Source organism: Pezoporus occidentalis, unplaced genomic scaffold (genome assembly GCF_034315485.1).
Source record: "Pezoporus occidentalis ecotype Australia unplaced genomic scaffold, CSIRO_AGI_Poc_V1 ctg165, whole genome shotgun sequence".
In the NCBI taxonomy this organism is placed as follows: domain Eukaryota; kingdom Metazoa; phylum Chordata; class Aves; order Psittaciformes; family Psittacidae; genus Pezoporus; species Pezoporus occidentalis.
The window spans coordinates 1,675,783-1,703,647 of record NW_026913477.1 but is presented as its reverse complement, the minus strand read 5'-3'; the positions used below and the strand labels follow the sequence as shown (position 1 = coordinate 1,703,647).

General features: G+C 46.1%; 2 protein-coding genes across 4 annotated transcripts; one reads left to right on the top strand and one right to left on the bottom strand.

The window, feature by feature from the left end:
- Nucleotides 1-380: 380 nt before the first annotated feature.
- LAMP2 (lysosomal associated membrane protein 2) lies at nt 381-17,942 on the top strand. Of its 2 annotated transcripts, none has more exons than XM_062613359.1 (9): nt 381-533; nt 1,550-1,668; nt 2,186-2,399; nt 3,037-3,198; nt 3,963-4,180; nt 4,707-4,826; nt 5,100-5,178; nt 6,150-6,317; nt 13,464-17,942. In XM_062613359.1, exons 1-9 carry the CDS (start codon nt 428-430, stop codon nt 13,604-13,606), a joined length of 1,329 nt encoding a protein of 442 aa, XP_062469343.1. In that variant the 5' UTR covers nt 381-427; the 3' UTR covers nt 13,607-17,942. The 2 variants fall into 2 exon arrangements, with proteins under 2 accessions (XP_062469343.1, XP_062469344.1); XM_062613360.1 differs by lacking the exon at nt 13,464-17,942 and adding an exon at nt 7,484-9,929.
- Nucleotides 17,814-27,737, bottom strand: ATP1B4 (ATPase Na+/K+ transporting family member beta 4). Of its 2 annotated transcripts, XM_062613362.1 has the most exons (9): nt 27,650-27,737; nt 27,390-27,454; nt 24,605-24,767; nt 21,909-22,037; nt 20,982-21,086; nt 20,540-20,736; nt 20,292-20,348; nt 19,546-19,641; nt 17,814-18,205 (listed from the first exon to the last, which is right to left on the bottom strand). In XM_062613362.1, the coding sequence occupies exons 2-9, from the start codon at nt 27,450-27,452 to the stop codon at nt 18,044-18,046; spliced, it is 972 nt and encodes a 323-aa protein (XP_062469346.1). In that variant the 5' UTR covers nt 27,453-27,454; nt 27,650-27,737; the 3' UTR covers nt 17,814-18,043. The 2 variants fall into 2 exon arrangements, with proteins under 2 accessions (XP_062469346.1, XP_062469345.1); XM_062613361.1 differs by lacking the exons at nt 27,390-27,454; nt 27,650-27,737 and adding an exon at nt 24,968-25,083.
- Nucleotides 27,738-27,865: the final 128 nt, after the last annotated feature.

Here is a 27,865-nt window from a genome sequence, read left to right as displayed (position 1 = left end):
TCCTAGCCCCCATGACCCTGCACGGCAGCCCGCTGCACCGCTCTGCCGCTCCTGCACCGCTGACTTGAACATTGAGTTCAATTTAGTCCGTTTCTCCCTCTTTTTATTGATTGTAAGCATGGAAAACAGCTTTACTTGGGCAGCGAAGGCCTCTATTAAACCTCTCTGGGTGCGCATCTTCTCTCAGCCTTCTCTTCTCAACCTACAGAAGCCCCGCTGGAGACAGCAACGGCTGCCGAGGGACGAACCAGACCGCCGTCAACGCGCTCCTACTGGGCCCACAACGGCCGCTCCCGGGCCCTGGCCGCTCCCTCACCGCCCGCCCGAGGCGGTACGCGACGCGCAACCCATCCGCGACCCATGGAATCGAGCCCCGGCGCGGCGATTGGCGGCGCCGCCCCGCCCCGCCCCTCCCCTCACATGACCGATGTCGAGGGCTCGGTCGCTCTCGCTGTTTCTCGGCGCGCCCACAGTCAGCATGGGGCGGCGGCGCGCCTTCGTCCCGCTCCTCTTGCTGCTGCTCGGCACCTCCGGTGAGCGCGGCCGTGCCCGGTCCTGCGGGAGCCGGTGGCGGCGGGGACGGGCGGGACGGACGGGCGGGAGGGGGGGGGGGGCAGGTGTCCCCGCGGGTGCGTGCCGCCCCCTCCCCCGCCCTTTCGCGCACGTGACGCCGCGTCGGGCAACGGTCGGTCGCGCGCGGGGCTGCCGCGGCCCTCACCAGGCCTTGGGGCCATCCCAGCCCCGCGGCGTCTGCCCCAGGCCAGCCCCGGCGCGCTGCTGCCTCCGCGGCGGGGAGCGGGGGCCTGCTGCTGGTGCTGCCGCCGTAGTGACAGAGAGCCGCGGGGCCGGGCAGGGTGGTAGCGAGTGTGCCTCAGCCGAGGGGCCGCCCGCAGGTGTAGCCTGCTCGCTGCGGGCCCACCGGCGCGGCTCTTCCCCGCGGGTGGGCAGCTGGAGGCGGGGATGTCGCCAGCCCGCTCTCCTCACCTACGCCTGGCTCGGGCCGTGGGGTCAGCGGCCACCGCCGCGCACAGTAGCGCTGCCCGGGCAGTGCCGCGGATGCGGTTCACAGCGGTGCGATCCAACCACTGTGGAAAGTTGTCCTTAAACGTGAGGGGAGTTCAACATCCCTGTGTGCAGAGGGAGAGATTGTGGAAAACACAATGCGGGCACCCTGACCCCACTGCTTAAGAGGTCAGCTTGAGCCATACCACTGATAGATAATAGGAAGACCCTGGCCTACCAGCAGTATATTAAGTGCTATGTTCATGCACTCAGTATGTCAGCACAAATTAATGCTCATTTAGGTTATTAGTCTCTGTCAGGTAAATAAACTATACAACATTCTCTCTTTTTTTTATCTAGCTTTGATAAGTTTATGGTGTGCTTCCTAGTTGTAATACTTTTTAGCACTCTAGCTATTCTTGCAGTGTTTGGCAAATTGAATCCGGCCCTGAAATAATTCACTGCTTTATAATGAGCTGCCCTCTTAAGTAATTCTAGAAAATGAAGTAAAAGCAATGTCTTAGTAGCTAATAATCATATTTTATAGGTTTTTTCCAGTCTGATGCAGTGGAAGTAGATGTAAAGGATGGCACTAATGCTACGTGCCTGTATGCAAACTGGATGATGAAATTCTTGATAACATATGAAACAAACAGTAGTGATTATGTAAGTACTTGGAGGTAACTTTTATTGACAATTGTTATTTTGCCCCAGGTGAAAGTTTAAGTACACTGTCACTGAGGGCCTTTGGTTTGTTACTTTTCCCTTTTTTACTGAGTTGTTAAGACTATTCCTAAATATTCATTGTAAAACAAAGCATAAGTTCCCAATTAATAATACAAATAACTGAAAATGCCTTATTGCACTTAATTGATGTATCGGTCAAACTTGGTGGGTTTTGTTTATCTCTGTAGTCATGTTCTTAGCCTAGATAGTAAATGTAGATTGCAGCTCAGCACAGCCAAGATTTATAGACAGGTTGGAGTTCTACTTTTGCACGTGAACCTGCTGTGACTCCTTTCTTAGTCACATGTCAGGGAGCCTTTTTCTTAACTTTGTAGAACAACTTAAAATAATCCTGCTGATCTTGTGCAAGGTCCTGTGTAACTCCAGCAGGTTTATAACAATGTCATGGTAAGAACTTCTATCTGTGAAAACATTTAAGCCTACCTTCCTCTTCTAGAAAAACACAACCTTGAACCTGTCATCCAATGTGACACATGATGGAAGCGTCTGTGGCAATGACACAAAAGCTGCACTTCTGGCAGTACAGTTTGGAGAAGGTCACTCTTGGAGTGTTAACTTCACAAAAACCAATGAAACTTACCAGGGGGACTTTATCACATTTACCTACAACACCAATGATACTACTGTATTTCCTGATGCTAAAAGAAAAGGTAATGTTCAGTGCAGAATCCTTCTTACAAAACAGTTTTGGCTGCAAGTGTCAGATCTTACGTCCCTGACCTCAGTTGGCCTTTTCAAAGTGAGAAGGACTAATAATGTATCTAATAACTTACGTGGCCATGCACTGCCTAACTGTTCATCATACCTGCCAGTTGGGTAAGAGTACGGACTAGTTAGCTTCACTAATACGTGATTTGTTGTAGTGGAATGAAAGAGGAATGTTAACTGTTTGAACAGCGCTTATCAGTAAGGTGCTGCTCCTAGACAACGAGCACATGGAAGATTCATTTTAGTGTGCACTACTTGACCTTCCTCCTAGCAAAGCGATACAGTGTTAGGCTTTCCATGGACTAATACAACTAATAATAGGGTGGGGTTTATTTTCCTTAAATTAAAAACTTAGATAGAAGGATTCGCCTTTCTAATGGCTTGTCTAGTTCTGAAAGCACGATTACTTCTCTGCATTACTTAGCACTTCAGGTCAGGACCCATAGGTAAAACATTTAAGAGAGGTTAGGATTGCTAAACTTAATTAATTATATTTTTGTCTTATCAAATAAAGTATAACAGTGTTTATAAATGTTCTTGTAGTTCATAAAGTATTAAAATATTTGTGCTTATTTATAGGACCAGTTACTATTGTTGTAAAGGATACTATGCAGCCAGTTCAACTGAATAACGTCTTTGTGTGTCATAATACTGACTTCCTTGAAGCAGAAAGTGTAACACAGATTTTCTGGAATGTTACTGTGCAGGCGTTTGTTCAGAATGGCACAATTGGTAAAAAAGGTGAGCATTTCAATTTGTGAATGAGCTTTCTTTGTACTGCATCTTAGGGCAGGGAGCAAAGCCCCATAATAAAAAATCCACCAGTTCTAAGATGTGCTGTGTCGAATAACATTCATGTAAATATCCTTTAGTACATCTTTCTTTGTTCCTGGAAAAACAGATAAGTAGGACAGGTTTAGTTTTGGGGGTTTTTGATACATAGTCGTGTAGATTGTTCCCATGCCAAGGAGATAGTGTAATAAAGTGTATATTCCAGTTAGTGAGGTATTAAAAATAAGCACTTCAGAACTACGGTTGCTGACTAGATCATTTGAGCTTCAAGGTTTTTAACTGACTGTCTTCCATTTTCACTGGTAGCCTCTGTTTTGGGTTGGTTTTTTTTTTTCATTTAAACAGTTCAGAGCCTATCAAGAGATGAGCATGTGATCCTGCTACATATAACTTAATAGGGTTGCTTATTTTGTCTACAGCAAATACATATCACACTTACAACCATCCGTCTTTGTGTGTTTCACTTTTGTGGGTCAGAGTTAAGCAGTATTGCATATGCTACATGGATTCAAAACTGAGAGCATTACAGAATTTCTGAGAAAAAACAATAGCTGTAAATTATTTGGAATACTGCACCATAGTGTTGAGTTTAAAACTTGTGACTTGATTAGCAGCCCTCAGTGAGAAACTGGTTATCTGCATTACACTGACCTCTGAGTTGTAAGAGTTCAATACAGTTTCAGCACTAAAATGATGATTAAATTTCTTTTCAGAGTCTAGATGTCATGCGGATACACCTACTTCAGCACCTACAGTTCCTCCTACTGTTGCCAATGTAACTACTGCATCTACTACGACTGCGTCACCTGCTCCAACTACTGCTCCCAAACCTGTGGAGAATCCAGAAACAGGAAACTATTCTCTTAAAAGTGGAAATAAAACTTGTCTTCTGGCTAATGTGGGGCTGCAGCTGAATGTTTCCCAAGACAAGGTGCTTCTCTTCTATTTTAGAAAAGTACAAAGGTGGTTGTAATTATCTGGTATGAAATCTGAGTGCAGGGTATTGGCTTTGTATGCTGCTTGTTGTCCAGAACTGCTTCTAAATATTGTACATAACATCTCTCTGACATCAGAATACTTCTGTGGCATAGTATTTAGCTTTAAAACCCTGTATGGATTCTATTTAACCTGTTGCTGGGAGTACCTCTAACGTTATTAAAAGCCTGGAGCTTCCTTTATTTTATGGCAGTGGTCCCTGCAGATACGGTCTTTTCTCCACAGAGGGAGCCAGAGCTAACCTGTTGTATTGGATCAACAAAACAGGACATCAATTTGTTTGCTTCAGCATTACCAGCATGTAAACTTAACTCAGGTAGCCTTGATTTGGTAGTAGCTAGGCTTAATCCTCCTGCGGTCATCTTCATGACGAGCTCTTCTAGTCTAAGACTGCTGCTGACTGAAACAGTGTCTTCCTGATGGCAGCTGAATGGCCTTGATGTGATGTGTCTGTGTTTCAGCCTCTTCTGATCAACATCAACCCAAAGACAACTAGCGCAGATGGTGCCTGTGGTAACACAACAGCTACTCTGAAATTGAATGATGGAAATAGCACATTGATAGGTTTCACATTTGTTGTTGTAAGTAGCTTCTCTTACTTTAAACTATATTTCCAACAGCATTACATGATGATCACTAATAGTAAACCCTTCAGTCACTTGCTAGTGGTAGTCTGTTCCCATATAGAATGCAGAGCTGGCTAGCTGAATGCCTCAAGACAAATGAAATACTGGCTTAAAGCTGTAGAAACAGCTGTAAGACACTGGTAGATATGTTAGCCTTTGTGAAGCCTGTGTTCTTAACGTTAAAACTACAGAATGCACACTGACACTTGGTTCTTTTTTCTTAAACAGAAAAATGTAAGCAAAACTGCACAAAAATTTTACCTGAAAGAGGTGAATGTTACACTGCTCAATCGCCTGAATGGTTCTGGTAAGAAGTTGTATCTGCCTTAAAGCCAAGTCTAAGCTTTTATTTAATGTCTGTATTTATCAAATACTTCCAACTTTTTTTTTTTCCAATGCTGTTTATGCTTACTGTTGCTTCCTACTTTAAGCCTTACATTAGTAGGAACAAAAGCAGTAAGCAGAAATAGCTGTAAACTACTTTAAACATCAGTGTGGGATTATTCCCTTTTCCTGAAACTTCTGCTAATGTGTGTCTATACAAATTGAGGGTGCTGAGGCACTAGAGCAGAGAAGCTGTGGATGCCACATCCATAGAAGTGTTAAAGGCCAGGTTGGACAGGGCTTTGAGCAACCTGGTGTAGTGGAAGATGTCCCTCCCTGCCTGTGGCGGTGGGTTGGATCTAGATGCTCTTTAGGGTCTCTTTCAACCCAAACTATCTTGCGAAATTAAGAGATCTTCTTTATAATGTTTCCAGTAACAGACTTTTGAGGTGTGAAATACAGTTGTACCAACGATGAAGCTTTTTATTATACTTAAACCAGCTGTTGTCTTTGACTGAAGATGCTGCTGTATCTTCAAACCACTTCTACTTAGCTCTCACTGGGAAAAGAGACCAGTGCTGTAAAAACAAAAGCATACTTGTTTCCAAATGGAAAGTATGGGTTTTTTTTTTTAAATTTGCTTGTCATGTCTGTTGCAGTTAAAAGGGCATCCCAACACAGTGTTGGGGTGAATGGAGGTACAAGAAAAGCCTGTGTGGAGAATAGGATGTTGTTAAGTACTATAATAATTTCAGTGCCTGATTTCTCTTGGTTAAGCAGATCAGTTGCACTTCAGACTACCTTGTTTTTCAGAGTAGTCAGTGTTGAAAAGTTGAGCCCTCTGGATTCAGGTCCTTAGTCTTATGATTGTATTAGCAACATTCTTGCGTTTGAAGTGGGCATACAAATTTCTTGTTTCCTTTCTTTTTTTCTTTTTCCTTCCTCTTTGTTTAGTCATCTCGAATGCAGATAACAGCAATTTCAGCAAGTGGGATGCTTTCCTTGGTACTTCTTATATGTGCCAAAAAGAGCAAACTCTTGAAATTAGTGACAATATTCAAATACATACATTTAATCTATGGATTCAGCCATTCCTTGTGGAGGAAAATAAGTTCTCTACAGGTAAGAGTTCTTTTGTTAATTTTTGCAATGCTTGCAAAATTTTTACTTGTGAAAAAGCACCAGCATTGGGGTTTACGCATGGAATGAAGTGAAGTTTGGAGACTGACATTCAAGTTCAGGGAAAGCTTTGTTCTCACTTAAAAAATATCCGCTACGTATGTTGGTTCTCCTTCATAAGACTTGAAGGAGCTAGAGACACTCTAACTAAGAGGGACTTAAGTGTTGCCTTGCAGTATAGGTTAGAAATTATCAGATACCATCCTGACATACAGCTTTTTTTGTAGCTCGAATATATAAGAAAGTGGGGCGAAACTTCAGCACAAGTGGGCTTTGGTAACACTGTTAGGTGTTTAGTTTCTTTTTACCTGTCAGTCTAAGGAACAGAAGTGTTGAGGGGGGAAATTAATTAAAGCTGCTTTCAGAAGCAGTCTTGAATATCCGGAACTAAAGAAAGATTCTGAAATGTTTGTGTTATCCTGGTCTTGTGTGGGGAAAACTGGAATGGTTTAAGTGACCTCTTTCTTAATTTTTAGTGTAACCTGGTGTTTGTACTTAATGACAATACTTGCACTACAGTCTTATTAGGCTAATCTGTAGACACATAGGTTGGGTGCACGTTTTTTCACTTCCTTTTTTTTTTTTTGGTAAAGGTAAGTTTAACTCCCCAAACACATGCAGGGTAAACAGTATTGATCATAATGCATCTTGTAGAGTTAGGGCCCCATTTCACTCTGTAGTTCAAGTTGCAGACAGCTTCCTTCTCCTCATTAGAGTTATTTCATCTCTCTTAAACACATCTCCATCCTGGATAGGTTCTTGATACCAAATCAAGGTCACTTTATTCCTAATGAGTAAAAGCACCAGTCTTGCCTTAATTGTGAAGTAGATGAGCCTGGTTCTGTTTCAAAAGTAGAAGAATGGCTACTCTCTTGTCTAGTAAAGATCTTATGCATGTGAAAACTCATACACTGTTAGGTTACTATAGTTTGTCAAACATTCCAAGTGATTACAATGCTTAGATGTACCCTTGAGACCTCTGCAGTTCTTTCTCTCTTAGTTCAAAGATGTAATAACACTTGGTTTATGAACCTTCAGATTTTTATACCACACTTGGCAAGTATTTTGTCTTTATTTATTCCTTGTTGCAACATTTTTTTCATCTACAGCCCAGGAGTGTTCGCTGGATGATGACGACATTCTAATCCCAATTGTAGTTGGTGCCGCACTTGCTGGCTTGATTGCCATTATAGTGCTTGCTTACATAATTGGCAGAAGAAAAAGCTATGCTGGATATCAAACTTTGTGAATCTAAGTGTGATTCCTGTTCTGATTTCACTCTAAACAAAGCAAGTGCAAGTTCTGAAGTCCAAAAAAGACCCAAAACTTAGGAGTAATTACTAGCCACAGCTAACTGGAGTTGAGAAACAAAGAGGGAGTGCTTCTCTCAGATGAAGCAGAACTACAATTTTAGTTTTCCTGCTCGAAGAAGACAACATGGGTTTCATAGCTGTTTTGAAGATGTCAAATACTGAATGAATTGTTAGGCTAAGGATTTTATCTTGCAAAAACCCTAAAATGTTTAGGATTTATTTCTGCTTTTTACAAACTGTAGCCTGAAACAAGGATACATTCTAAACTAAAGTGCATTGGGCAACTCCCAGAATAGCATAGAATTTGTACTTGCTTCTCTCCTCTGCGTTCCTTAGTTGTTGTCATACTTGTGGGTTAAGCTGGCAGTATTAGTCACTATGTTGACTTGTATAGTATTTAACAAGGATTGTACGATGCCCAGTAACAACTTTGTTTTTCATAGAATGGAACTTGAGGCTGGTGATTAAGTGATCTTTTGAAGTGGCAGCAGTAACTTACTTGGTTTTGACAGAGTCTGAGTAGTTTACTGCTGCCTTGGTGTAGTTTCAGGAATCATTCCTATACCCTGGCTGTACAAACAAAATGGGTAACCTGTATTTGCCAAATGGTGGATATATAGGAAGACTTCAGTGCTGTTTCCAAATGCTTTCAGAAAAGAAAAAAGGAAAGTTACTGTTAAGCACTGAATTCTTCATCACTTATTATACCTTGGCAGTTATCTAAAATACTCATCTGAGGCAGAGTTCTGCTAAATTAATGCAAGCTTTTCTGCTGGCATCAGTTTAAAGGGAATAACCTTTCTAAATATTCCAGAACTTAAAGTGCACTTAACTTTATATCATACTCTGCACAGAACTGGTCTGTCTTGTTGCTTTGAATGACCATTTTTTAAAGATGCTTTCATTTAATGAGCCAGTATCTGTTGTTGCAGCTTGAGCTGTCTTTAAATCTTCATCTTGACTGGTTCTCTGCCAATCAAAATTCACACTATAGCGGCCCGCCATTGGCATTCTAAATGTTTAATGTACTTTGTGTTTGATTGTTTGCTGTGTAGCGTTTATTAATGTTAAGAATGGAAAAGCCAAACAAGTCTCAGATGGACCCACAAAACCTGTTTTTCCTTGCTGTATGGAAAGTATAACTAGCTTAACAAATAAATGCAGTGCAACTGGACTGTTCTTAAACTGCAGCTCTGTAGAGACTAACCCTTGCTGCACAACTTCTCTCTGGCCTCCGTGTGCTCTAATACAGTTTTTACTGCATGGGAAAAACACCCCAAGTTTTCAGACTTCTAGATAAGTGTGGCTTTTTTGCGTATGTCATAACATGAGCTGCTTAAACTGGTTATTTAATGAACATAACGTTGCCTCCCTCTTTAGAATGAGTTTAGCCTGCATCAAAGCTGGTTTAGTGTTTTATTAGTGTTTCCTAGGGTTGTAGAGATGTCTGTGGCATGTTTGTATACAAATCATAAGACACACTTCTTTCAGTAATTTCTTTAATTTTTTGTAAAAACAGTTTACTCTGATACTAGCCAAGGAAGCAAGTATGGGTGGGTAATGCTTACTATAGCTTGTAGCCTACAGCTTGAATTTTGCATCAGTTACTGAAATTCATTTTAATGAAAGTGAGGAACTGCTATAAGGTTAATTCTGAAACAGGCTTCAAGACTTACCATTTTAATTTAAAAAAAAGGTGGATCTAATGATTTTCATATTAATATATCCTGAAATGCAGAAGTTCACCTAGATTTTTAACATTTTTGTGACTGATGTGCAGTGGCACCAGTTACACATGCATTTCTGTTAAGGAGTAGTTACCACACTGTACTCATCTGACCATGCAAATTTTTGGACTGTGCACGGTTTCCAATAGAGAAGATTAGTGCAGACTGCTCCAAAAATACAACGATACTAGGAGTATCTTTGCTAAACCCTGCAGCTTACTCTTCACGTGCAAGTATATTGGCTCAGAGATTCAAGTACTCCTAGACTGATGTGCAGATAACTGGTTCAAAAAACATCTAAGTTTCACCTGAATGCCTGTTGTTATAAAACCACTAGTTTTCCTGTATGTATTGCTCCATAGAGAACTGTCAACCTGTTCAACATGTGCTCTAAATAATAAAGATTGTTCTATTTCTTAAGGAAACTTGGTCATGTTTTTTAACCAATTTGAAAAAGGACATCTTGTACTGTCTTTTTTAAAAGAAAATAAACTAAATGAGTAAGGTCAACTTCAGTCAGTCTGCATCAGAGAGTCTGTTCTGTAGCTGGTGAAGGTGCTCCGCAAAGAGTCCTCTGTTGTTTGTGTCTTAATACCTTGTTTTGCAGCGCCTTCTGGCCCAATCCACTGGCAGAAGACAGTTGGGGAGCCGACTGAGACACTGTACATCTGGTTCAACATTTGAAATTTGCTTGTCAGCTTTTTGTGTCAGTTGTCTTCACATCCAGGCAGGATGTTTTTAGGGTTGATTTTTTGCCATCTTAAATGGGTGAGCTATGAACAGCTCAGTTTCTCCTTGCAGTTGCCCTGGAAAATTGAATTGGTCTCTGCATTCCGCAGAAGTAGGAAAGCCTTAGGGAGCTGCCTGGGAATTGGCTAGGAGTTTCATCCTCTGTGATGGAGGCTGTGTTGATCCTGTTTGTGCTGCCAGTTCTGGTGACAGTACTACTGCATACTGTTTTTCTGAATCTAGAGAGACTAGTCTTCCTTGTACCGTATCTCTTTCTAGCCTACCTTGTGAATTCTACGGCCATATGACAAGGGGAAAATGTGCAGTTTAATCCTATATACTTTTCTTGGTTCTAGCCTGCACTGCTTATATAATCACTGTGTTGGAGCTACCTTCTTATCTGCTATACAAGGTCAAAATAATGTTAGCACCTTCTTGAAGTGTCAGTTGAAGCTTTTTTACTGTGAAGAGCACAAGTATTTTAATAGGCTCTTGTTAAAGACCTTAGCAGTGGGGCTCCTAAGAATGCAAATCAAAGTTTATTTAACCTATGATGGGACTGCAGACATCAAATTGTCAGTACATGTCAGCCTGCAAGAGTCTGCAGGAGTTACTACTGTCATTTTCAAGACTGTATGTAACAGAATTTTGAGTCTGTTAGGATGTTTAGGAAGGGGAGCTATTGCTTTTGTGTTCTGGGAGGAGGTCAGGGCTCTGTGGATGGCTGACTGATGTCCTGCTGGGGAAAGGCACAACTGGTCTGAATAATTAGAGGGAGATGATAGTGTTAAATTCTTCTATTCAAATGCATTTCTTTTTCAGACTTGCCCTTTTTCTATTTAGCTGAGGTCTGTAGCCCAGAGGCAGAGAACTTAGCTGTACCCGCAGCAGTAGGAACAGCTTTGGGAGGATTAGTTATCCTAGTACATACTGGCTTACTTTCTTGCTGTAATGTTGGATATGAGTAGTTTTTAAATGGAAAAGTTTAACTTTATTTGAAAAATAATCAGAATTCAAAAGATGCTTTGCTTGTGGAGCCAGGCAGATGGGTTGTTAGAAGAAAGCATTGTTAGGTTCAAACATAAACTGTGACAACTAGTAGTTCCTAACTTATTGATTCATCAGTTCCACTTCTGCCAAACTATTGCACATTAACTCAGAATATTAAAGACATGCAGCGGCACGTGAAAGAAATAGTTTTGTTCTGGTCTGTGGAAACAGCATTTGACTTGTGTGAGCTTGTGGGTGTTGAATGTTAATGTGTATAAACTATCATAGACTGGGGTTTGGTTTGATTACTATTGACTGTGCCTTATATACAGTTTACTGACTACATAAATTGTGCTCTAAGATACCAAGATTTCTGCTCTTTTAGCTTAAAGGCACCATCCATAATTCTGGTCCTCAAAAGAAGCTTTTCCAGCCAATGAACAGCTCTCTTTTAATTTTTAAGTCTGCCACAGTGTTTTCTATGGTGCGGGGTATACCAGTAAAACCACAAAATTTGGGGCCATTGGCTGTGTCTCATGATTGGAATTAAAAGGGAAGATAGCTTTTATACTAAGGTTAAAATATTGGGGGTGAAAATTTCTGGTTATTTTAAATGGAGACATGTACAACCAAACACGTGGAAAAAGCCCTTCATCCTGGCCTGGATGTGGAGTCTGCTGCTTGGGGTGCACAGTTACCAGGTTGTACAGCTGAAGATACTGCTGTGGACCTTCTAAGCATTGTACATAACAGCACATGGACAGACGTATGCCAGCAGCAGTGGCAAACTGGAGAGAGGTAAAGGATGGAATGTTCCTGGTATGAAACTTTAAGCCCTTTGTATCCTGGGAATTCCTTGTAGCAGTGCCATAGTGTGACGCATATGGCAGCAATCTCCTTCCTTTAAAGAAGAGAGGGAATTTCTTGTTGCTGCCTGCTCGGGCACCTTTCATCCTTAGGAAATTAATTCATGTTTAAGTATTGACAACCCATTATACCACATTTAGTAGTTAAATTGTGTACATTGATCTTCAGTGAACAAAGATGACTAAATATCAAATGTAGTTCTCTTTTTAAGATACTTGCACACTTTCTCAGTAGTCAGAATATTTTGGAATAGCTCACTGTGTAAGGTATGTATTTCCTTTCCACTTTTTTCCCCCTTTCCCAGTGTTGCTCTACTGGCAGTAGGTGCCTTCAGATTGTCTGAGTTCAGCATTTTCAGGTGCTGAACCTCCCGTGGTGTGCTTTTTCCTCTTAGCCAGTGTGCCTTCGTGAAGGGGTACTGCACTGTAGTGAGCTAAATCAAAACAATGAATTTCCCATAACCAACACTGGTTCAGTCAGAGGCTCAAATGGCTTAAATATTCACGTAGAACAATAACTTTGGATAACGCATTGAAAGTGTGCCTGATGCTCTGCTCTAATACAAACCCAAGCAAAAAGTTTTATGAGGAGCTCTGCTTTGTTGAAAGCATGCAAGCCAAGCACCCTTGCAGTGCTGAAGCAGTGCACGGACACTGTCATCTCTTATAAAACATCTCATCTTGGCACCACGCAGGTGGGGCTCTGCTCTCCCTACAAACAGGAAGAAGGCCAAGCCCTGCCTCCATGCCTAGGGTGGATCACTGAGTTGGAAATCGGTTCCCAGTGTTGTTTGAATCCTTGCATGAGTGTTTGTACCAGCAAGGAGTTCATCACATATTTTATAACCTGTGGATTAAAAGCCACCATAGCATTACAGCTGTCTCGCTGTTGATTTCAGTAAGGTCTGTGTAGTTTTCAGCTGAAACCAATAACCCTTTTCTTGTACTTGGATTGAAACTAAATAAAGTTACTTAAGGAGAGAAGTCTTTCAGTATTTTACATTAAGTGCTTTCAGCATATGTATCTTGGCTGTCTCTTGGTGTCCACTTGGTGTGCTGTCTGTTGGTTCTCTCTGTGTCCAGAAGCTGGAGAACATTGAAGGTTTGGGAAGTCCCTAGACAAAGCAGCGATACACCAGTCTGTCTTTTTCTTTGTTGTTATATTGCTGTTAACTCAGGTGTGATCAGCTGACATGTGCTGTTTTGTATACTGCTTGCTAGAGCAGGAAGAAATTAAATGTACCAATACAAATGATGTGTAATCTATGCGTGTAAAGAAATCCGTCTTTATCAACTCTTTACTCAGTTTTTGATTCAACTAATTTACGTTATATGTATTGCTGTATCTAATCCAGTGTTCAGGTCTCAAAAGTGTCTGCTCCTTGCTTGCTTTGGTTTCTAATGCTTGGTTTCCTTTACTAATTTTTTCTCCCTTGCCTTTTTTTTTTCTTCTTGTTTCTGCAGCTGAAGAATGCTTGGCTGATTCTGACCTGAACTTTCTTATTCCCATCACAGTGGGCATGGCACTTGGCTTCCTTATCATTCTTGTCTTTATATCTTATCTCATTGGAAGAAGAAAAAGTCGTACTGGCTATCAGTCTGTATAACCTCTTAATTCTGCCTCTGCTGCCACCTTCCTTGCTCCTCTTCTTCTCCCAGACTCCCTGATCTGCCCCTTTAGAAAGAAGAAAAACAAATGAATTCATAGGGTTTTTATTAAAAAAACCCAAACCCATTTCACAACAGAATAACTTGCCATGGGCCTGAAGATGAGCTACAGAATTACCTGAAGCTACTGTATGATTTTGGAGAAAGTAAGTGTGCCAAGGACCGTAGAATTGAGTAGGGCTGGTGTGTGTCTACGTGAGAATATGTGATTCTTATGAGTAAAGAAGGCATCTACCAAACTTAATTTCTGTTGTTTAATCTTTTTATACAAGAAAATTTCTAGTCGGGTACAGCTCATCTCAGATAGTGCTAAAGCTAAAACCATAATTCAAGGTGTGAATGCTGTGTTGAAAGGGACTCTACACGCTTTGGGAAATGAATACCAAGCTCTTAACAGACTTCTGGGAACTTGGCACATGGCTGTTATCTTTTTTCATTAGCAGCTTGTTCTTGTGAATGAGTCTGAATTTCCTATCCCTTCTGAACAGTAAGGCAGTCCGTGACCTCGCTAATAAACTAACAGAGTATAAGAACATCTGATGGTTTTAGTAAATTCATTTGTTTAGCATCAGTATGGAGAAGTTGACAGCTAATGTATGTTAAATAGCTTAGCACCAGCATGATGTCTTATCGTCTTTATTCACCAAGATAAGGCTCAGTCCTGGAGAACTTGTGCTACTCAGCAAAGCCAACAGGCTGCTGAAGGGAATATGTCCTGTGCTGTTTTGTTTGTGTTTTCCCTTTTGTTCTGAGCTCAGTTGTGAAATTGAGCAGGAGGCTGGAATTTCACTGGCTGCAGTTTGTCTTGGCTTTGATTCTGTGCACATAAAAGGAACTACACTGCATTTCAGCACTGGTTCATGTGAGGCTTAAGAGGATTTTGAGAGCTCTCAAAGACTGACTAAGAACACAGATTGTTCAGTGATTCCTGAAGTTTCTTTGGACAGCTTTCATAGGTTAATAGGGGATCACTGAACAGCTGTGATCTAGGCATGCAGGTGAAGGTAAAAACAGTCTGTTTTGATAGGATTAATCTGCTTTTACCCTCCTAATTATTGCTCCATCTCACAACGGTTGAATACCATAAGAGCACAGATTTCTACTATGAGGAATGCTGATTGTAAAGCAGAAACTAAAATACACATTTAGTGAAGAAAGTGACTTCCAAAGAAGAGCATCATCTTGTTTGAAGATGCTTCCTTGTCATTAGTGCTATAACTTTTATTTCTATGTTCCATATCTAAACTGTCCCAAAGTAGAAGCTACTTGTTTGTGCTTGTGTTCTGCTTCATTCCTATCAGGTTCACGCTGATAAGATGAAAGGAGCTTCTTACTCTTTCTATGTCTTTAGTCCACCTTGGTAAAAGCCTTTTGCAGCCTGTAAACCCTGGTTTCCAACTGTGGGACAGCTCAAGAGCTGCCAGGTCTGCTGAGAGCTGACGACACATGAGTTTCGGTCCTCTACAGCAAGTGTTTGCTTAAGCTGCTTTAATACTTAATCTCTTTGTGTATTAAACCTCTATCTACGTGGTAGGGAAAGCACCTTCAATAATTCACATGCACAAAGGAGATGGTCAACACTGATGTTTAAGTAACTTGCAATAGCTATATATTTGGGGAAGGGAGATTTCTAAAGAGTTAGCTTTTGTGCTTGAGAAATACCTGTACGTTCAATCATCCCTGTCCTCACTGTGACCAAAGATAAGCTTTGCCTGAATCTGACAAAACTGGTTTTTGTACCACAAAGGGGCTCTTGAACCAAGTTGTCTTTGTTTTTTTCAGGACTGTAAGTTAATGCTGTGGGGTTGGATTGTGTGCTTTGGGTTTGGTTGCCTTGGTCTCGTGTTGTACCTTTGCTCTCGCAATACTCTGTTTCCCTGCCAGAGTGGTAAGTGGTGAATTATTTTGAGACTGGCAAAGCTGAGTAACACCGGCTTGTCGGGGTGTGCTGCTTCCCTGCTGCCAGCAGATGGATTCCATCGATGGTTTCATGCTCAGGTTGCAGATCCAAGTATTTTGCATCACTTTTGCTAGGTTATTTTAGTCAAATGCAGTAATTTCCTAGATGCACACACATTTATATATATATATGTATTTTATAGATACATACAAAGTATTATTTTGGGCTTCACTAGAAGTCAAAAATTGAGTCAGCACTTTAAGGTTGTTGTAGCATGAGAAGTGGTGTATGCAATTCTCCAAATCCCGAAATGACTGTACAAACATGCTGAAAGCTGACTATGTGTTTGGAAAATAAAGTTAACTACAGTGTTTATAAAGCTTTGTTTAAGTGTAAGTAGGCCTGCATGTCATTTCTGAGAGCTTTTCCAATGGGATTGTCAATGTCCCTGGATCTGGATGTTCATGGGGAAAGAGAAACTTTTTGTTTTCAAGCTGTTCACACATTTATAGCCAAATTAGTTGATCTTTCTTTGATTGGATCAAAACATGGGTCCAGTGTCTGATAAAGAGCCAGCTGCTTCAAGAATCCTTCCAATAGGCAGGTAGGCAATAGATATAAATAGGATTTTGTCCTGTTGCTAGCTGGAGAGCTGTTAATTTCATGGCCTGAAGTACGAAGGATCCTACAGAAATATGAATGATTTAAAAGAACTAAAGCATTTGACGCTAAGGGAAATGTTTGTGGGTTTAACTTATTCCTGATGCCAAAGGATGAGCTGCTACCAAGGCAGCACCTTCCTTGGCAGAAGCCAATTTGTGTTGGTCAGAACATGCCCTTTCAGATAAGTTGTGCAGGCAGAATGATGGTGTTGCCCTAGCTCTAGCAGTGTCATGTGGATAACCACATCTGAGCAAAATTCGTGCCTAAACTACCTCTGGCTTAGGTTTTTAACAGTTCTTACTAGTTTTTGCCCAACAGTTGTTTGTGATACTTAGCATATAGTAAGTCTTATTGTACTGGGCTCCTGAACTCTCCCCTAGAAAGTTAATTAAGTGCCCAAAATTCAAGGATCACATTATATACTGCCTTAAAATTCAGTCCCTAACTGGCCAGTACAGGATGTTAAAATCACAAACTACATCTCTTACACCAGTGTTTTAAGAATGGTACTATGGAGTTAATTTTAATGGAGTCGCTTTATTTTTAATACAAAAATGACTTCTTAAGGGACTTATGTAGATCAGGAGACGATGGCAGGTTGGGTACCTGGACTAGGATGTAGGACAAGCATACCATAATGCTCTTGTTCAGTCAGTAATTTTAGTAAGTGTGCTCTGCAACTAGTACATTATCCCAAGGTGTCCTGGCCTGCCGCGTTCTCATCGCTCCTAGCACATGGAGTGTAGTTCATCTGTTGGATGCGAAGGGTACACAGGCCAGGGAGGGTGAGGCTGCTCAGGTCAGCAGCGCTCCACTCGGACAGGGGCACATGTGCTCCATAGGTCTTTGAGGGTGATCAGCTGATGACTTTGCTTACCGGCATTGACCTCGTAAACATTAAACACCAGTATTTCCCTGTGGTCTTCTGCAGCATTGTAGCTGCAAACTCTCTGGAACAGGGGAGAACAAGCCTGAAATATTTGGGGAGCAGGGGTCTAACGTGTTTCAGTGGCACTTCTTTGCCAGAAGAAGGAGGTGCCATCAACCTGTGAACCATGACAGAGAGAAGGGCTCCTTTCACTCATCCCTGCCTATAAACTTAATGAGGATTCTTGGGGAAGAGAGAAGCACTGGGGTGAGGAGGAGGAGGAGGAAGTGCTTTAATCTTCCCACTTCAGAAAGGAACAGTTAGAAAGGTTCAAGGGCAAATGATTTTCTACATGACCTTTGCTCCAACACCTTGGGTGTGCTGAACAAGCTGTGTGAAATGCCGCAGTCAAATGCTCCTAGTGCTCAACATCCTAGGAGGCATTTTGAAATCTGCTGTTTTCCCTTTTTAACCGTGTCTTTGCAGGCATAATCCAGAATTTTTGTTCTTTATTATTTTAACAAGGATAGTGCTATAATAAACTCATCTCTTGGTAGCTGTTGCCTGAGAAATACACATAGAACTATGGTACAGTTTAAAATGTAGAGCCAGGAAAAATGCATTCCACAGGAGTCACCCATAAAAGACCTTATGAAAATAAGTGTTCAGATACCAGAGGGGGGGGGTTTAATCAAAATCAAAATGCTTTTGCAGGTTGTCTGTCCAGATGACTTTTAATTTTTACCAGTAATGATTTACATCAGATGGTGAAAAATGTGCTTCCACATCCATTGCATCTCATTTGTTTTGTAACTATGAACAAAAATAAATTAACAAAAATCTCCATGTGCCTGTTTTTCCTAGAAGAAAAAAATGCTGGCTTTATGCTTTAGAAAGGAAAAAGCCTCTGATTGACTTAACCTAAGTGCCCAGTGTTTGCAGTGGCTACTTTCCAATGCTAAGTGTGAAGATGATTCTGCCCAGGAAGCGGTCGCTGTTAAGGTCATTGATAATACCTTTCCCATTCAGACTGCACTGAATAGGGACCAAATAATTCCGCTTCACATCTGTAAAGTGCATAGCCACCAGTGGGGATGTGTAGTTGACCTGAAACGAAGAGAGGTATAAGTGTCATTTTTGAGGGAGCAGAAAAGCAGGCAGTGCTTTCATGTGCAGTAAAAATCCCTGGTAATGGGTTCATGGTTCCCAGGTGTCCAAGTGCATTTGCTTGGTCCTCGGTATGCTGAAGCTGAGCCTTTCTGTGCCCGTACCTCAGAGGGATGTGATCACATCAGTTTTGCACTGCACCATGCCTCTTGGGTTGATTAGTCAGGGCAAGCATCACCAGATACAGGGACTCTTAAATACTTCCTGCTGTTCTAAAAACTGACTGGCTTGTAATAAGACATTTGTGGTGTTCCTCAGATCTGTGTGCTGGAAGGACATGCACACTGGGGCTGTTACTCATCCTCAGCCAGCAGCAGTATGACAACAGGTGGCTGGAGCACCTCCCATATGAAGACAGGCTGAGAAAGTTGGGGCTGTTCAGCGTGGAGAAGAGAAGGCTGCATGGAGACCTCATAGCAGCCTTCCAGTATCTGAAGGGGGCCTCTAAGGGTGCTGGGGAGGGACTCTTCATTAGGGACTGTAGTGACAGGACAACAGGTAACAGGTTAAAACTTAAACAGGGGAAGTTTAAATTGAATATAATGAAGAAGTTCTTTCCTGTAAGGGTGGTGAGGCATTGGAATGGGTTGCCCAGGGAAGCTGTGAATGCTCCATCCCTGGCGGTGTCCAGGCCAGGTTGGACAGAGCCTTGGGTGGCATGGTTTAGTGTGAGGTGTCCCTGCCCATGGCATGTGGGTTGGAACTGGATGATCTTAAGGTCCTTTCCAACCCTAACTATTCTATGATTCTATGAACAGGAGTCTAGCGCCTGCCTTGCCTTCCATTTCAGCTTTTGTTGTGAAGGTGTGTTACCTCCTATCATGATACAGCTCAGCGCAGGCCAAAGCAGTGTTGGATGGCATGTTCAGAAATAGCCGCTGGTGTTGGACTGGTTTAAACCAGTTAAACCCAGCCTGAAGTGGTTTTGACATAGCTTTGACAGAAGCCCCATCCTGTTCCTCTTCTGTCACTTAACCCCTGACTTCCCTAACACCCTGGGAAACGCTAGTGTTGAGACCTTCTCTGGGAGTTAGCACAGGCTCAGTCTCCAGATGAGAAATGAAATCATTCCCGTTGCTGCCAAGGGGCAACCAGAATCCCCAAGGATTTTCCTCAGTTTGTCAGAGACAGAAATAGAGCACTGTAATCCCAGTGCCCGCGGCCTCTCTCCTGCCTGCATCTGCCCAAAATAGCCAGAAAGCACATCTGTACCCTGTGCAGCAGCTCCTGCTCTCTTCTCACCAAGGAGACATAACAAAGATGCCAGAGTCCTTACTTACATGAGTGAACTTGCCATAGTAGGGGTAATACATGAGATCAAATGTCCCGTTTCCAGGGTAGAAGTCCACAGCTCTGAGATCGCTCTCATTGCCTTTCTGTGATTGGAAAAAAAAACAAAGGGACACACATAGCACATGGGACACGGAATGCAGCTCCCTTCAGGATGGTGTGAAGGAGCTTTAATACTGAAACCTCTTGCAAATCCCTGTCAGGGCTCAGCTGCACTTGCCTCCATGCAGAGCTTGCTGTGAGAGCCAGCTGCTGCTGCAGTGAGTGGAGCATAACAGTGCTATGAAGACACAGGCAGGGTTACAGGATTTGTGCCTGTCAATCCCTCCCTGCACTTGTCTAGTTCTGTACCGCTCTCTGTTCAGGCAGTGGGAGCCCTTCCTTCACCCTGTTGCTGGGAGCTTGCAGGGCACTCCCAGGACCAAGGGTCCTGCAGAGCAGTGGGGATGGATGTGAGCAGCTCCTGCCTCTGCCCCCTGAGCTGCAGGCTCTAGCTGGTACCCAGCACCCAGCACTGCCCTCAGGGGCTGAGCAGGGCACTGCTGGTGAGCCTGGCTCTGGCAGCACGTGGAGGGCAAGGGTGGGAAGCAGGAGACTGGTGCACTGCACCCAGAGACGTTGCAGCACTGGGTCCTGTGACTGAGGCTCAAATGGGGATGAATATTGGTGGAGTCCATCAGAGGGAGAAATTTGGCCTTCTACGCACCATGCTGACAAGCGCAAATGAGAGCAGTACCTGCACTTTGCAGTCCACTCTCACAGGGACCCCAGCGCCAGGGCGGTAGCCTATGATCTGCAAAAACAAAAGACACCCGTGCTTGTAGGAAATGCAGTGGTAAACATGTGCAGCCTCCCTTCTCCAGGGCTTAAGCTCTTGTACATGCCGATCACATTACTCAGGGCAGGAGTTCTGTGCTCCTAGAAGCAGGGTCTGCCACCCCATGCACTGAAGGAAGGAGTTAAGATAACGAGCTTTCTCTGTACCCGGTTCATCTTCAGCAGGATGCAGGGCTGGCCTTTAGAGTAGCCAAACGTTGGGTCCTCAATGCCAGAGCAGTTCCGCAGAAGGGAGCGTTTGAACTGGCAGGCCTTCTTCTCCTCGCCTTCATTGCCCCCCTGGATGAAGTACTGTCCTGAGACACACTCGATATTCTTCTCCTCTTGAACTTTGTCATCATAAGCTGGCGGGGACCAAGAGGCTTGTTAACATTTCTGGAGACCTGCACGTAGCCACACTCTCAGAGTACATCCGCATGTCAAGGGAGTTAGAAAGTCCCACCCGGAAAGGCAAGGCTCCTGTGACCATTTTAGGAGCCTCTTTCTAGACTCATGAGATGCCCACAAGGAGATCCCTGCACTGTTGTGCGCCTGTGTGCACGGATGCAAACAACTTGCCAATATGACCCTGGGGTGACTAAGAGCTTACCTGCTAGGAAGTGGTGCATGCTGTCCACGTAGGGCTGCCACGTGCTGGGCTGAGAGACATTGAAGGCAATATTGAACCCATTCAAGTACGGCCTGATCATTACTCCTGGAGAAGGAGACAGACCCTGTTAGATCAAATGTAGGTGGACTTGGGGTGGACATGGACTTGGGGTGCATGTTGCTGGGGCTGGATGCACTGCGATTGGGCTCGGGGCTGGGCACAGGATGAGAGCGGCAGCATCAGCTCACAAACCCTCTCCTAAACCAGCTGATCCCTTGCATCCATTTCACACCCAGAGAGCACAGAATATCCCAGGGAATATGGGGGACCTGGAGGATCTCAGTAGCACTGCAAGAAAGTGATGGGCTTGGGTATGCACACAGGTGCTGAGCGGTCCAGGCTCCAGACAGGAAGCAGGGTGAGGGGCCTTGTGTTCCCCACCAACATGAGGAAACACAGGAAAACTGCTGCTTCTGACTCAGGGAAAGCAGTTTTGAACATTATCTTGCCAGGACTCCCCAAAATAATAATTCATAAAACCTTAATTTGCAATTTATTTTGAAGATATGAGGTATAAAGGGGCAGCAGCTGTAATGAATGGACATCACCTATGAAAGGCCCAAACCTTTAAAACTGGAATTTCATTCTCATTTACCTTGAGAATAGTGATAACAATAATTAGCATAATTGGAATAACAGTATCATTAGAATGAATGCTTCGCATGGGGCTCTTTAAGATGCCTGATCCTCTGCAGAGAACCTGCAGCACTCTCAGTGCCCTGAGGTAAGTGATAACACCCTGTTATAGAGGGCCGGTTGCCCATGGGAGCATACAGCTCCATCAGAGCTTTACCCAGGTCCCTGCCATGCCATTCCAGGAGTACATTGGTGCTGGGAGGTGCCTGAAGCCGGGTTGGGGGCACGTACCTGGTGGAGACACACGGTCCCGGTATGTCGGTGTGTAGGGGCTCAGCGTGAGCAGCATCACGTACATGCAAAAGGCAAACATTCCTGCCAGGCACGTGTAGAAAACGAAGTAAAACAGCAAGATCAAGCCTGCGAAAGAGAGAGGGCACGTTGCTGCTAGCGCAACTGGAGCACGTCCCACGGGGAGCATCCCGCAGGGATGCACAGCCGTGCTCAGCACAGCATGCTCCGCAGCTCCGAGTCCATCATGGAGGTGGGAGCTCACAGTCCTCCTCCATACACAGACCCCGGCATTTCTGGGTGCCTGACATGCTCCCTGCTCAGCCCAGGGCTGGGGCAGCGGCTGCTTTGCTCTGACCCCTTTTGCCTCATGGCCATTCCCAGAGCTGGGTCAGGGCCAGGTCTGTGTGCCCACCTGCCTCAGCTCTCTCTGACAGACAGACCCAGTCTTGGCTCTTGCCCTTCCACCCCCTCTTGGCATGATAACATGTACCCAGCGGCTTCTGCTTGTCTCCTGCCCTGACTCCTGTCACCTGCATGGCAGGGACACCAGCGCTGGGCATCGCTCAGGGGCTGTGGCACCGCTGGCTCTGTCATAGCCCTGACATCTCAGGAATGGGTTTGTTTTTCCTCTGGACCAGGCTGATGGCTGAGGACGTCTCAAGAGGCCACGGCCTATGAATAAAACCCAGCGGCTCAGAAAGCAAAGTGAAGCCCTAACAGAAACATTTCCCAGGAGAAACGTGCCGGCAGCTCAGAGGAGCCCTGGGAACGCAGATGTGCTCTCCTGCCGTGCTTCTGCCGGGGCCACGGTGCTGGGAACCACTGCGGGGCCGTGTCCTGCTGTGTGCTGAGCTGGGGCAGAGGGAACCATCACTGCTGCTGATGGCACAGCAGGGACAATGTCCAACCCTGCCACAATGATGCTGGGATGTTGCCTCTACGCCAGCCTGGTGGAGCTGGAGCTGCTGCCGGTGCCGAGCCCCTGCTTGTTGGGACATGGTGCTGCTACCATCTCTGTCTTAAGTTTCCTGCAATGCAGCAGGAAGCGTTGTCACCATCAGAGCCGGGGGTGCAGCCTTTCCCAGGGGCTGCAGCTTCCAGTGCTGACCCTGTGGCCAGCCGGCTCCCTGCATTATGGCAGTGCGAGTCCCCGGAGCCCCCTGTCCCTGGGGAACACCTTCATGGCCAGCGCAGGGGAGCAGCCCCAGGCTGGGCCAACTCCCTCCTCCTCACCTGTGAGATGAGAGTGGGAAAGTTGAGCTCCATTCACCTCCAAATGCTCTCACTTTAAAAGAAGATTGGATTTTCACAGTAGCTTCAAGGCCTTTCTCCTGCCCCCCTGCACGGGCATGTGAGCGCACACGTGTGTGCAGCCGCTGTATGTGTGTCCATAGGGCAGTGTGGCTGTATAGCACACCAGGATGCTTCCAAGGAGCAGGAGGACCCTGCACCCTCCCCGAGGCTGTAAATAAATAACTTTCAGCAATAGCCAGCTGGGGCCACATCCACTCCTCCTGCAGAGCTTTTCTCGGCACCTGGAAGAGCCAAACCCACGTCCCTAAAGACTCTCATGCGCATACTGCTCCCACACTCCAGTCTGCACCTTCCTGTCCAGCAAAGGAGCAGCAAAACCCAGCTGCCCCCACGGCCAGCAAAGGGCACAGGAGCAGACGTGGATTTCTGCCCCAGGCTCATGCCTGCATGTTTTCAGACTCTGTGATGCTTACGGGTCCTTTGTTTCTCCTGGCTGCCACCACAGGCTTTGCAGGACACCCAGAGCACTCAGCCAGGGCACAGGCAGGCTGTGGGGCTTGCAAGCCCATTGCCAGTGCCAGCCAACAAGGGCTGCAAAGGCTGAGCGGATACATATGTGCACATGATGCTAAGGGCTAAGATTTTCACTGCTGTGGGGGCTATGTGCTATCAGGAGAATGGAGCTGCAAAAGTAGATGGCATCAGTGTGCTCTCAGACTGAGCCTGCAGCAGAGCTCACCATGGCCTGCTCTTAATCTCCCCGGGCAATTCCAGGCTCAGTTATAGTTTCTGAAGGCCACACAGATATGGATCAAATAGGGTGCCTAAAACCCTCACGTCATATCACAGCCACCATCCCCAACAGCACATACAGGCCCTGTTGTTGGCACCACGTCATGCCCTGGGAAGCTGTGGGGTGATGGTGACAACCGGCCCTTCCTGCCCCAGAGCACATGCAGGCATTGAGGGCTGTGTGGGCTCGCAGTGAACACCCTCCCTACAGCACCTGCCCCGTGATTCAGGTGCTCTTTCCCCACCAACACTGATGGCCCCAAAGCCACCTCCCCGCAGGTTCCTGACTTACACAGGCAGGAGCCAGGCTGTTGGCAGCAGCAGAGGTGCATGGCTGTGACAGACTGACCTGCAGCCCCTGCGATTGCTCAGCCTCTTAGTTCCTTCCCAGTACATGGTCTGGGCAGCCCGAAATCTTTGCTTTCACATTCTCAGTCAACATTAACATCCAGACCAAGGGTAACTTTCCCAAGGTTTCTGCTCATCCTCCTCACTAGTTCTTTATTGCACCAGTTAGAAACATCTACCCTGAAAATGTGGGACAGGGGTGGTCAGTCCAAGCTATCAAGGACTTTCATAGGCAAGTGCATTCATTGTGAAGCAGAAAAGGCAACGATCCCCAAAAGTGTGGTTGAGCAAGGACCTACCCCAGCTCTTGGCCGTTCTCCCCAGGCATGTTTTCTCCTCCGGGTTCCACAGGAATATCTTCATCTCCCCAGCCAGGTCTGCCCAGGTTTTGCTCCCCATGTCTGCCTTGGTCTCGTTCTCTCTTCTGTCAGGAACCCAGACCTCCTCGTCCTGCTTATTTTCCTGAAAGAGTTACAGAACACAACCCCCACATCCAAGCTGAACATCTCATTGGCCAAAAATAAATGCAAAAGCACTTAATAGCTGGAAATGTTTCAAATTTCCATTTTCCCATCATCACTCTTGAGTTAAAGAGAGGCAGATTTGGCTGTTGTAACTTAAGATCGCTTAGATCCCAGCATCCATTTTTCCATGACACGTACGTCACTGCCGTCACACCGGGCACTGTCTCCTTGTCCTGGCATTTACAGAAACTCATCTTTTTCCACCTGTGTGAACATGACCAAAGAAAACCTGTGATCTGGGGTTGTTCCCACGCTTCTGCAACATCTCTGAGCTCAAGTGCACGTCTTCCGTGCTACCACAGATGACAGCGGGCGACATTATTTGAGGTCACCCAGCTTGTTTTTCTTGGCGTGTGAGCAAGCGTTCAGCCTTTGGAGAAATCCCTGTGTTGTTACTCTTTAATTGCACTACGTTCCATGGAAAAGCATCTCCCCAGGTGCTGAGAATTTGCATTTTGCCTCAGTGGTGAAAACTCATTTGTACAGAGCTCATGAACACAAATCTCTCTGTACCTGGGCCTGGCTAAGGGTCCCTTGATACAGGACATGGCAGATGTCCCTAACCACCCCTGAACCTGGGCAGGCTCTGTGTCTTCAAAAGCAGGCAGTGAGCTGGGAGACGGTGCAGACCTCGCTTTGGGCTCAGGGCTCAGGGCAGGGCTGGGGACAAGGGGTGATGCTGAGGTCGGGGTGAGTTCATCACCTCCCTGTGCCGCAGGGCTCAGCCTCTCCTGGCTGGATCAGAGCCACGCTCGCCCACCCTGGCCACATTTCCCCGAGGGCACTGTGCCCGCTGTGAGCCCCGCGGCAGCTGCACTTGGCACCATCATCCCATGTCTGCACTAAGGGCCATGGAAACCTGCCAGCCATAGGCACCTGTTGGACCCAGGGCTGACAAGCAGGATATTCACACCCCAGGGGAGGCCAGGGGAGCCGGGAAGCGGCCGATGGCTTAGCAGAAAGTCTGGCTTGGAAACACCCTCAATTCAGGGGGATTAAACTCTGCTCAGACACACAAACACTGTGAAACAGTGAGAACGGGGGGAAAGGACAGACTCCAAAGCCCGAATTCATGCCTTGGAGGGCCAGGTCAGACCCAGGGGGGCTGTAAACCATCGAAATCATCCCACTGATTGCCCCCATCGGCCCTGGTTAAAGCCCCCATGGGGCTCTGCTGGGAGCACGCCTGCGTCAGAGCGCTGCTGCCACTGCCCGCACAGCAAAGGCAATGCCTGGCCCAGGTCCCACTCCCCGGGCTGGAGCCTGTCCTGAGCCAGCTCCTGCATGGCCACAGCCCTGCTCCATGCACAGCTGATGAAACCGGGGCATTTTGGAGTGGGGAAGCAGCAGCCCCAGCAGAAGTGGCCAGCAGGGAATGGGAGAGAAGTGCAGAAGCTGCCGGCTGCCAGGACACCCACAAATGAGCAAGTGATGGAAGAGGAGCAGGAGGGCTTCTCCTTCCTCCCACTAAACTAAAGAGCTATGGGTAGCTGTTCTGGAAGCATTTTCTCAGACTCTCAGGGTAGCAGGGGCTCCTCAGAGGGACTCTGCACCGATGCTTAGTGCTGCTTTAGGAAAAGACCTTTGAATTTCACACCAGCTGCAGCTCAGAGGCAGTGAGAGCAGTGCATGGGCTGCATGCAGAGCCCTGGCCCAGAAGCTGCTACCAATGCTTAGAACTGTTGCGGGGACATAGAGACAGCCACCCATGGGCTCTCACCCTGGGAACTCCACAGCTCTGCTCTGCGGAGGCCTTTTCCAAGGAGGAAAGTTTCTATGTCTCACCCAGCACTTAGTGAAGACTCCCATCCTGGTAAATGGGAGAGACCACAGGGGCTCCAAGGGGCATGGGAAGGCTGAGGAGGTCCCAGCCTCTTCCCACAGGGAGGGAAGTCTGTGTGGAGCAGGTGAAAAGATGGGATGAGCCCACTGCCAAGTCCCTGGCAGAGGTCCCTATGCTGGGGAGCTAGGTTAGGTCTGGACTGCAACACCTCCAAGGTGTTTCACCTCTGCAGCCCAAGACCAGAGGTGGTCTCGGAGCAGTCCCTTGCACTTGGAGAAGGGACAGGAGGAGCATCAGGGGCTGGGGCAGGAGCGTGCTGGGGCAGGAAGGGGGCACAGCCACAGTGGAACCTCTCAGGACACTGTGCAGCCCCAGGCTGCTGCCTGCCCTGCATCTGGGGTGACCCTGGGTGGCAAAGCAAAGCTGGGGTTCATCCCTATAGGGATCATGCTGTGCTGATGGTTAAGGGTGTCCTGGGGGTGCCAGGGGATTTCCCTGGACCAGGTCAGATCTCAACAGGAGGTTGCTCTTGCTGAAAGCCAGGTCTGCAGAGGCTGGCCCATGGCAGATGTCCACAACCCTCCTAGACCGCCTCACTGCCCAGGACCACCAGCCAGCCCTTTCCCCCCTCAGTACAAAGTGCTTACATTTTGCTTAAGGGATGAAGCAGCGTTCCCTAGAGCAAAGTAGCTATATTTATCATTCACAAAGCAGGCCATTGACAGCAGCCCCCACCTCGCCTCTCAAAGGGTGGCCAGCAGCCCCCAAAAGACTCACCACCTGCCAGTGGGGGTTCCTGTGCTGGCCCTCCGTGGCCCCAGCGCTGCTGTTCCTGTCCATCCCTGGGTGGGAAACACAGAGAAACGTGAGCGTTAGCACCGCCGGAGCGCAGGGCTGAGCCCAGCAGCACCAGCCCCATCATGGGTGCCGTGTTGCCCCGGCTCGCGGGGACCTGCAGGCACAGCCCCCTCCCAGCACAACTCCCCAGCCCCGCAGCTCCCCCCCAAAAGGCTGAGTGAGCGCGGCTGCACCAAGACCTTTGGCTGTCTGCAGGGAACTACACTGCTTTCCCTCCCTGCGCTGCAGGACTTTGGCGTGAGGGAGCAGATCAAAAAATAACTTCCTTTCCTAAGCGGGGGGAGCTCAATGCAACAGGATCCTGCCCCGAGCCCCCTGGCATCTGGTGCCCTTTGCAGCACCCTCACAGCATCCTGACCTGTGCCAGCCAGCGCCCTACATAGGGAAGGAAGTGG